Consider the following 10,990-nt stretch of genomic DNA (forward strand, 5'->3'; position numbering starts at 1 on the left):
ACTCCAGTATTCTTGCCTGGAGAATCCAATGGACAGAGGAGCCTGGTGGATTACAGTTCATAGCGTTGCAAAGAGTTGGACATCACTGAAGTGACTTAGCAGCAGACCACGGAAGTAATCAAAAAAAATTAAGAACCAAAGAATTCTGGATGCCCGACTTAGAACGTTTCTTATGAATAAAGACTGTTTGAAAACCGACACTAATGTCTTTAGGAATGGATCAGCTGTTAGGCTGCTTTTTGGCAAAGTCAGACATTAAAAAGCATCTCTCTCAGTGGAGCTATAATTGATTACTTGAGCTCACTGGAGAGGGCTGCTGCTTGAGAGATTTATTTATAGTGCCTCAGATCTACACACTGGATTGATAGTCTAATGAAATGCTTCTTTTATAATTCCAATTATAAATGGGTCTTCAAATAATTTACTCCAAGATGAATCAGAGGCAGTGAGGACATGCATGGGCACCATTCTCAGGAGGCAAGCTCAGAATGTTGGCCTTAGGGTTTTCTGTTTGCTTTACTTTGACAGTTCATCTCTCTGCATAGGAATTTTCAGAATTAGGCTGACTGGCATTGGTTGTTCTAGTATCCTTCTTCTTCAAAGCAGATTTTTGGTTATCTAATAGTTTCTGGTAGGAGTCTCTATTTGTCTCAATAGTATCAGCGAATTTCTCTGCTATTGTTCAACTTAAAAAAAAAAAAACCAGATTCTCTTCTGTTACCAAACATTCTTGGCTTAGGCAGGAATAAAACAGTAATGAACACATCTTCTTTAAAGCACGTCTTCTAAAGACACACACACTAAAAAACTTCTCAATAAAGAAGGAATTAATGGGTACTTCTTTGATATCCATATTATACACACAGACATCTCTGTATCGTGCAACACAGTAGATGTTCAACAATTCATTGCTTCATTTAATTACTGTGCTGCCTGGAAGATAAAAATTTAGGGCTTAGATAAAGATCTCTCTCTAGTTTATACCTTGTTTGGTTTTCATTACTTGGCCCTACTTCAATTTAGCAGGGGCTTTGTCTTATTAGTCCTGTTCTCTTAGAGCCTGCTGTACCTGGCATGCTAGGCATTTAGTAAGAATTTTAACTGTATGGCTGTATGAAAATTGAGTGATTACTGAGTAGTACAAAGAAACAAGGGCTCAACAACAGATCAGGTAAAACAGCAATAGGGTCAGAGTATCATTTTCTGGTCTGCAGGCATCTCGGGTGTTCGCACTGTTAGTTTATGGACTCAAAACTTTTTAAGAAGTTAACTTCAGTGGATTACTGCTCATTGAATCCTATTTTTTAAATTACACACACACACAAAACAAAAACCCACCCTAGCTGCTAACGCAACAAAGGTGTTGGCAGTTTATTTAAGCTCAGGGATTGGCAGTCTGAACCCTACGGTCTCTCAGGGCCATTATGTATTGATGGCTTGCTAAATTTACACTATAAATTTATATACTTTATAAAAATTTAAACTATCCTTTGTGTGGCAAAGCAATTCCACAGGGATCACCTTCTTTGATCCTGAGAGCCCAGTGAGGTCATCCTTTCAGTTATCCAATACATTTTGTGCCCCACCCCCTCCCCAAAAGCTGATGTTCTAACTTTGATCAGGCTTGACAAAGGGGAAGACTGGGGGCTTTATAAAGTGCTGCTTTCAAACGCGACCCGTCAGGACACGCACCAAACGATCTATCCCCGCCGTTGGTTTTAAATGCAAAATAACGGAACCTAAGGACCAAGGAAGCCACAGTTACACACAAGCAGACGAAGATGCGGAGAAAGGACTCTGGGCATGCAGACCCGGGCCGGGCTAGGGGACGTAACACCAAGTGGGCGGGCCTTCCTCGGCGAAGCTCCGCCCCTTCTCGTCGCTGATTGGCGGAAGGACGGGGGGAGGCGGGGCGCGCGGCTCAGTCTCTCGGGCTCCGCGCGCGCCCCGCCGGCTGGTGGGTGTGTCCGGGCAGCGGGGCCGCGCGCGCTCGATCGCGTCCGGGACCGGAAAGGAGGCGGGGCCGCGGTGGCGCGCGTCCCCGGAAAGCGCGGCACAGGCGGCGCGGATCGTCGGGAGCCGGTCCGCTGCCGGAACTGGGTCCCGGCTGTGCCTGTGCCGCGGTGCGTTCTCGGGGCGTCAGCCGAGATGAACACGGTGCTGTCGCGGGCGAACTCGCTGTTCGCCTTTTCGCTGAGCGTGATGGCGGCGCTCACGTTCGGCTGCTTCATCACCACCGCCTTCAAAGACAGGAGCGTCCCGGTGCGGCTGCACGTCTCGCGGATCATGCTGTGAGTGCGGCCGACGCCGGGGGGCGGGGATGGGCGGGCAGGGCGTCGCGGGGCCGGCCGGGCTGCGGGGCCCCTTCCCGAGCAGCCGGCGCCCCCGGGCGGGCGGGTCGGCCCCCGGCGCCCCCCTGCGCCGCGCCTTCGCGGGCTCGCTCTTCAGTTTTCTTGTGGAGCGTTGCTCGGGTCGGCGTCCGCCCTTCCTTCCGGTTCCTCACTTCCGCGCCCGCGCGCGGCCAATGAGGGAGCCCCACGACAGCGCGGCGCGCCCTCCCCGCACCCCCAACCGGCGCGGGCTCCGCGCCGCTCGACCCCCGACCCTTCACCTCCCCGGCGTCTGCTTGTTCCTACCGCCGCCGAAAGTGCCTGTCGACTGGGCCGGAGGGGTGAGGGTGCCTGGGGAGGACGCCACACACCGGCGCTGAGCGACGGCGTGCTTTGAATTTAAACATTTTTGAAGGGCCAAGCCGCTTGAATACAGTCTGCAAACATGCCCCCAAGTAGAGTTTAAAATGACATGGTCCTTCCGCTAATGTCCATTAAAAAAAAATTTTTTTTTTTAAGCTAAGATTTATTCTCCGGGACTTTCTTCTTCGATTCGTAGCATTTTTTTTTCTCCTCCCTGGTTCTCCTATCCTTCTCTGTGCCATCTTTCAACAAGTGCTTTCTCTTCTTCAACCTTCGTTTTATTTCTTAAGTCGGAAACGCGGACCAGCTGGTCATCTGATAGCTATCCCCCCACTATTTTTTTTTCCTGCCTATGTTGATGTTTTTTAGTAAATGCTTTTTTTTTACATGAAGATAGACCCTGGCTGGAACTCCCGAGTCTGTTCTGCTCTGGGAGAGTTTAGAAAAGCGTGGCTCATGGTAAATCCTGAACTGTTAGCTCCTGTGTATCTGGAGCTAGCTTCTTACCTTCCTTGGTCTTCATTTGCTTTTTTCTGAAGTGGAAGTAACACCCAACCCATAGGCATGTTGTGAGCATTGAGAGATTGTCAAAAATACATAGTGGATCTGACAGACACATAGTAAGCGCTCAATAAATAGCAGTTATTCATTTTGTCTTGGTTTCCTTATAGTCGTCTGTAATTTCTTCTTCCAGGTCACTTGACATAAAATATTTCACATTCTTTGAGCACTTTTTATCTCCCTCTGGGTTTTGTTAGGGATTCTTTTAAGTTAAATGGAAATAGCTGAAGACCTGCTTTAAGAGTGAATTAGAATGTTTGTTGAAACACAAGTTTCTCTGATTTTTACTTGTTTGTAGGGTACAGCTAGACCGTCTTTCACTTATGTAAAGAACTTTATGAATTTTGTATGCTGTTAAGTTTGAAGGATGGTGAAACTTAACTATCTTTTGCTTCTAGAAAAAATGTAGAAGACTTCACTGGACCTAGAGAAAGAAGTGATTTGGGATTCATTACATTTGATATAACTGCTGATATCCTTTTGAAAAAATATACTTCATTGCTTGTATAATGATATACATATTGTTCAGTGACTTGGGGGCGCAATGAATGTTTATCCACTGTTATCAGTCAAACCTTGGAAATTTCTGTGCTTGTGTTTTCATCAGTATAATCGTGCTAATGTCCCCTCATTCACACCTTGAGAAAACTTGTTTATAGATTCATGAGTTAAATCTAAAGCTACAAGAGTTTGAGTGTGGATTTCAGAAAGAAAATAAAGTTAGATCATTTAGCTTAAAGGAGGAAGACTGTTACCAGCACTCAGCCTACCTAGATGCAGTGTTTCATGTACCATGCCAAAGAATATGTCAGTATGTTGTGATAGCAGAGGGAAGCATATGTTAAAAAAAAAGAGAATTGCATGTGCTGTGGTTCAGAAGGTCATTATCAGATGATTATTAGTAAAAATGCTAGCATTCTGCCTTATAGTTCTTTTATAAGTACTTACATAGTAAGAGAAATCTTAATGAAAACAATTACTTAAAGTGGAGGTGATTTCAGTATTTTCTCTTTATTTTGAATTTCCACCTTTTGACTCCTTTTTGGCCAGTTTAATCTTCTTTTAGGGGCTTAGATTACTATTTTGGCAATATTCTTCCCAGTCACTTCTAGGAAGTCACCTGCCTTTTTAGGACCCCAGGATTAAAATTGAATATGGAGGTTGAACTGTCTGAACTTGTGTAAAGCAGCTGTCTTCCCCGACTGTGTACCTGGGAAGTTTACCTGACATGCCCCTTTACTACCCTGGAATTACTTTTAATTTCATTAAAAAAAAAAAAAATATGGGGTTTAGAAGTAGACTAGTAATTAATTCTTTAGGCACTTTTTTTTTTTAAGGGAATAGAATACACCATCAGAAAAGTCCTGTGGCAGACTTCTGCTATTAAGTCTTCATATCTTTTTTTTTTTTTTTTTTTAATCTAAGCTAGTGAGGGAGTTTGGATCTAGTGTAAAAGTACGAATTTTGTGTATTGGGCAATTACAGTGAAACTTCCTGATATTTCAAGTATTATATATTCCCAGCTTCATCATTTGTAGTTTAGATTCTCTTAACATGGGCTGCTAAAAGTTGAAATTGTACCTGTCCATATAAAGAGATATCCAAGACTTCAATTCTAAAATAGTGATTCTTAGTGGACACATGTCCAAGAGAGGAATGTCATGAACCTGTTCCTCTTAGCATGTAAATGGATATAGTGAAATGACTTACCTAAAGTATGATGCTGAATGAAATCCAGCCGTTAACTCGGCTCGTTTCTTAGTGCCACTGTGCCTAGTCGCTCAGTGTGCGCTCCTCTTTGTGACCCCATGGACTGTAGCCCAGCAGGCTTCTCTGTCCATGGGGTTCTCCAGGCAAGTGGGCTGCCATCCCTCCTCCAGGAGATCTTCCCAACCCAGGTCTCAGTGCCACTAGTGTTGTAATTAATCCTGGTGAGTGTTTTCACTCTTGTAAACCAAATTGGTATTCATACTCTCACTTTATAAAGCACATCATGGGTTGAGACATTCTGATCTCTACTGGCATGTGTCCATAAACAACATGTCCTGTTTACTGTACTTGGTTCAGTTCAGTTCAACTTGTACGGTTTACTTGATTTAGTTACTTGAGCCTGTTCTTTTTTGCATAACATGAAGTTGCCTTGTGATCATTGGTTATACTCAGAACTCCAGTGGTGTCATGTATGTTTAAGATACTAAGTCCTCTTACTTTTAGACTTAGTGGGTTGATTTTACAGAAAACTAAATTTTTATTTCTTGGTTAATTTCTTTTATTAATTGAAGTATCTCAGGTAGTAATGCTTAGAGGAGCAGGGAAGGATGCTCTTAATCTCACTGATATTTTTTGACTTTGGAATGAGCTGGATTTTACACTGTATTATCTTTTATATGTTTTTATTAATGCACCAGTATTGCTATAAATTATCAATTTAAGAATAACTAAAGTCTTTTTAGAGTTGTATGCTGCTTTGTGATTTATATACTCCTTAATTTATTTACATCTAGAAAATATATTTGATTGGAATGTTAAGCAGTTGTTTCTTTATTTATCAGCTGAATATTCAACAAAAAATAATGTAAGTACCTGTGTGGAAGTATTTTTGTAGCTATTTAAAGCCTCATTCTTTAGGAAAGAATATAAATTTTATGTATTTGAAATATCTGACCTGAGTAATTTAGTAAGCCCATGGAGATGGTGACTCTACTAAGAAAACTATGTCTTTTGTAGCTTCTGTCTTTACAGATGTGTTTTTTCTCCATTTCATGTCCTTAATTTCCCAAACTTGTTTGTGATCTGTCAAAGCAGTGACTTGAAAGGATTGTCTGACCCCTAGGATTTTACCATAGTGAAATTTCTGTTTCTCCTAGGGTCTCGCTCTGAAGAGCACATAAGTCTGAAACCTTGCATTGAGCTTTAACGGCTCTAAATAATAGGGTTGTCTTAGCAAAAGAGGTGATTTTCCTTAGGGAAATGTCTTTTGTCCAGGAGAAGTTGGACTCCTGTGTCTATCCACTTGTATCATTTTGTCTGCTTTAAGATTTTAACAGTTCCCTCAAAGTGAGATTCGTTCATATAAATAAGACTTTATTTACCAGTACATCTGAAGTGACTGAGATGCTAATTTCTATTGAATTACCTAATTAATTTTTATTTTAATGCAGGCTCTGAACCAGGTTGTCCTTTGGGACAAGATTGTTCTGAGAGGTGATAATCCGAAGCTGCTGTTAAAAGATATGAAAACAAAGTATTTTTTCTTTGACGACGGAAATGGTCTCAAGTGAGCAACTCTTTGTCATTTTTTACATGCGATGCTACGAGAAGGGGAGAGAAAGACGTGATGTGTTTTTAAAGAAAAATGTTACAGGCTAAAAAGAAAAGTTGAGAGAGAAGAAAAGTATTTACATAGCTCTGAAGTGAAAGATTGAGCAGAAACAGTGCCGTGCAAGCCAGAGTCTAAGTGCTCGGCTCTCTCACCTTCTGGGAACTGAATAGTCAGACTAGGAGGGCCTGGGGCTCCTGCCCTCAGGAGTGCAGCATCCTGGGCTGCTGATCCTGGGGTGGGAACGTTATCCCCAGAGGGCTCCTCTGCGGGTGTCAGAGGAACTGCCAGGGAACCTGAATGAGGAAGCAGCCTGTTGGTCCAGGATTTGATACTGAGATTCCTGGTTTTGGTTCACTTAACCTCTCTGAACCTCAGCTTCGTTTTGTACAAAATGAAGGAATTAGAATGATTGATCTTTTGGGTTCGCTTTGGCTCTAGTCTCTGTGGGTCAGCTTTGGAAAGGATTTTAGGGAAGAGCTATTTTAACCAAACCTGTTTTTGTGGATAAAAATTTTCCAGCATTGAGAGATTTTTATCAATTCAGGTTTGCCCATGTGGATAATGATAGAAGTAAGTTTCAAATCATTTCACCCTGGTTTCTAGCTCAAATGTGTTTATGTTTCCTGTGTTTTACACATTTACACGTTTTGGTTGATGGCTTGCTTAACTGTGATGCTTAAGTAACTTCAGGTGGATCATTACGGGAAGCTTACAGTGAGAATGGTGGGGTTTTCCAGCATTGTCTGAGATTTCAAAAGACTTGAGAAAATGTGTTTGTAGATTCGAATTCCACTTAGAGCTGGTTAAAACATAAAGTATCTGATACCACAGTGCTTGAATTAAAACATTTTTGTTGAACTACAAATATTTCTGCTGACGTCTGTTTATGATGTCTCGTTACAGGGGAAATAGGAATGTCACTTTAACCCTGTCCTGGAATGTCGTACCAAATGCTGGAATTCTACCTCTCGTGACAGGATCAGGACACGTATCTGTCCCATTTCCAGATACATATGAAATAACGAAGAGTTATTAAATTATTCTGAATTTGAAACAACATATTTTTATACCTAATGAATTGTATCTCGTTTCTCTCTTCCTTGCATCTTCATTTGTTTTGCGTTAACTTTTTTTGGTATAAGAATGAACATCAGAAGGCATATTTGAAGGGAAAGACTAATGTACTACCTAATTTTCCAAATAAAAACAAACCAAGGCCACCAGAGTGGAGTATTATAAGAGTAAGACAGCCGCATCAGAAGATTCTGTGAAATACTTGTATTTGAAGTCTTTGCTGTATGTCCTTTATTCTGGATGGAATATGAGTGATCATTAAGGATAGTCAGTATTTTCAGGTGCCTGTGGAGTTGGGAGAACTCTATTTAAGCCTTGCATTCATGCAGGCTCACATTGGATGTGATTTAGAAGCAGATATTTTCTTTTATCTCTTTTAGGGTATATTTCAATACTGGAAAAATTAATACTAGTGAGAAGCCTGGTTTACAAAACAGCCAAACATGATGGAATTTTATTCCATTTGTCTTAGGAATGCCCAAATGCTTGTTTTTCTGACAGGTGACTAGCAGCTTTCTCCACTAAAGACTAAATACCTCTTCATATGCAGTAAATCATTCTCAAATCATTTGAAGTCACTTAAGTCTGTGTCTTTCAGTGCTTTCTCTAAAAAAAGCTCCTTGGTATTACATCTTTGTGTGATTTTTTTTTTTAACATTGCCATAGAAAGTTGAAAATGTTTGCATGGTTTACTCTCTTGAGTTTGTTCTCCTGAGCATGCCTAGTGCCACAGAGTGGTAATTATTTAAATTTTTTTCTAGGTCCACATTTTAAGAATTATTGGGGTAATAATAATCAATATTGTTGGTGTGCTTTTCTATTTAAAAGCACTCACATATATTTGACTGTATGTGATTCTCAATAATCTAATGAGGTAGGTAGTGCAAATGTTAGCTCTTTGCAGATAAAGAAAATGACCCAGAAGTTTATTGAATTGCTTCCAGGTTATTACATAGCCAGCAAGGAAGGGCATTGACCCTTGAACTCAGATCTCTCTCTCTGAGCATGTCCTTTCTTCTATACCTCAGATGACAGACTAGTCAAGATTCACTTCTGTAATTTTTAATACAGCTTTTGTTACCCTGGATGCCCTTTCTATTAGTTAAAAGAGTTCCTTTTCTAAATGAAAGTAACTGGTTTTCAAGTTGCCAACAATTTATATAGAGGTAATATGTCACTCATTCTCTGCATAAATTAATTCTTCTCACGTTAAAAGTAAAAGAATCCAAACGTATGTAAAAATAATTTAGAGATTGATTATATGATCATATTTAACCATGTTTTTTTCTATAGTGGACAAATAAACATCCTCAAAGGAAGCAATTGCAGATCAATCATCCCTAAAAGCTAGACCAGACACTGCAGGAACAGTGTCAGCAGTAACCAAAAAGGGCTAATGTTTCCTAAGCATCGTTTAGTGGCTGACGTTTGTCATGAGAAACGCATCTCCATTTACTTACATTGCCTGGAACAGCTTGGCTTGTAAGGGCATGTGCTCTGTGGAGGCCAGAGGTACAGTGTCACGAATACGAGACTGGCTTTGGCTTGCAGCTTTTTCGTTAAACTTCTCAGGGTCTCCGTTTCTTTATCTGTAAAATGACAGAGTTGGACGAGTTAACTTAAATAGTGATTCTTTTATACCATACACATCTGTAAAATTAATTGTATCTCTTCGGCCGACTGAACAGAAAAGCACCTTAGTAATGAGAGGGCAGATGTAATAAGATGACTGAAAGATAATTAACATAATTCATACCGATCTGACTTTATTTCTGTTAGATTTTACACCCAGAAGATTTAAATTTTTGTACAGTTTTTGTACAAATTCTAGACACAAACTTAACATCTGTCGGCATCAAAGCTTAAAAGGGTGTGTGCTCCTTGTGGAGGGTGCTCTCAATGGGCCTGCACCCCAGGGCAGACCTAGGGCCAGCTGAGACGCTCGGATGCCTCTGGACACCTGGGTCTGTGTGTGCTGTACATGAATGTGGAAATTTACTCCAGCTACTGTTGAGTCCAGGCTTACCCCCTTTTTGGAGTTAGGTGAGGAAGGGGAGTAGAAAGGCCCACTAGCATAATAAATCGAGTTTTTGCTTTCATTTGAAAGAGAAACTGCTCAGGACAAGGATGATCCAACACGGGAATACAAAACCTTCCTCAGGAACTCATTTTTGGGTTTGCACAGCTTTGTAAGTCCACTGTAACTGCATGAAAAAGTTGGACCTGTGTTCAATTGATAACATTGTCTAACTTAGCATCAGTGTTTTTCAAAAGTCTTGCATTTCCACAAGACTGAAGGCTTCATACTTTGGATTAGAAACATCTGAGTCCCGGGATCATCCTGGGAAAGATGATTGCAAGACTCTCTTCTAATGTGCTCCCATGCTCCTTTCCTCCTGCAGTTTAACCTGGACCAGCACATATATCTTGTTTTCATGCCCAACATTTGATTACATTTGGTTTCTTTGTGCCTAAAGGAAGATAACAAGAAACCAGAAACCCTTTATGGTGTAATAGGAAAAGGGGTTAGTTTGAGTTTCTGTTTTTGTAATTATCTTACAGCTCTTTGGTGAGTCTGGCCAGCCTAGTGATAGCACTGAGAGGCTTTAAGGCTATAAGAACTATCTAAACCTTAAAGCTTTGGATCTTTGGGGTACAGGTTAATGGGGCTGTATTTTATAATACTTTGAACTGACATGAGTTTATGGGGGGCGGAAACCATAAGCTGTGAATTTTGATAGTCAACATCTGTCCATTTCAGAAGCCTCCCTTGCTTTTAGCAGACAGCCTATGTACCTTTTATGTGACTGCCAGTGGTTTAAAAAAATCTGTTTCAAAAAATTGTTGCATGTTTTGATGCAATTTGGGAAACTGTTTACTTTAAATTCATAAGAAAAACATGTCGATACTGAAGAAACATTTGAGGCTTTTCTTAATTGCAATAAATATTCAACGTTTTTCTAATGAAAATGAATTTTGTTTATGAGTAAAAGGTATGCATTTAAAAGACTTTCAGATGCTTTTTTTTAATGTGAAGCTGCTGAACTAAAAATGGATGAAACCAAGTCTAGTAAACTTGAGTTTTTTTCTTTTTTCCTTTTCTCTGTCTTTTTCTGGGGCAGGTGTGGGGGAGGGTCGTCACACCTAGCAGATCTCCAGAGACTGCTCCTACCCTAGACTGTAAGCTCTTTGAGGGCAGTCTTGTGGATTTATCTTTGTATCTTCCCCAGCACCTAGCACAGTGCTTTGCACAGAATAGGTGCCCAATAAATACTGATAATGAACCAAGTCATTGTGTCTCTAATGTGGCCAGACCGTGGGGACTATTTTGCAGGTAAGT

At 40.8% G+C, this 10,990-nt stretch overlaps 1 protein-coding gene across 1 annotated transcript; it reads left to right on the forward strand.

Moving 5' to 3' along the window:
• The first annotated feature begins 1,943 nt into the window (after positions 1–1,943).
• SPCS3 (signal peptidase complex subunit 3) lies at positions 1,944–10,746 on the forward strand. Its single transcript, XM_040243238.1, has 5 exons — positions 1,944–2,291; positions 3,653–3,726; positions 5,753–5,829; positions 6,416–6,531; positions 7,480–10,746. Exons 1-5 carry the CDS (start codon positions 2,149–2,151, stop codon positions 7,610–7,612), a joined length of 543 nt encoding a protein of 180 aa, XP_040099172.1. The 5' UTR covers positions 1,944–2,148; the 3' UTR covers positions 7,613–10,746.
• The last annotated feature ends 244 nt before the right edge of the window (positions 10,747–10,990 follow it).

The sequence above is a fragment of the Oryx dammah genome, unplaced genomic scaffold (assembly GCF_014754425.2).
Source record: "Oryx dammah isolate SB20612 unplaced genomic scaffold, SCBI_Odam_1.1 HiC_scaffold_7, whole genome shotgun sequence".
Classification (NCBI taxonomy): Eukaryota; Metazoa; Chordata; class Mammalia; order Artiodactyla; family Bovidae; genus Oryx; species Oryx dammah.

What these genes read in the sequence shown, in the direction of transcription:
- SPCS3 (XM_040243238.1), top strand. Translation starts at nt 2,149, where the DNA reads ATGAACACGGTGCTGTCGCGGGCGAACTCGCTGTTCGCCTTTTCGCTG. An exon ending in CACGTCTCGCGGATCATGCT is followed by an intron (nt 2,292 to 3,652) that starts GTGAGTGCGGCC and finishes TTTTGCTTCTAG; the next exon opens with AAAAAATGTAGAAGACTTCA. An exon ending in AATATTCAACAAAAAATAAT is followed by an intron (nt 5,830 to 6,415) that starts GTAAGTACCTGT and finishes ATTTTAATGCAG; the next exon opens with GCTCTGAACCAGGTTGTCCT.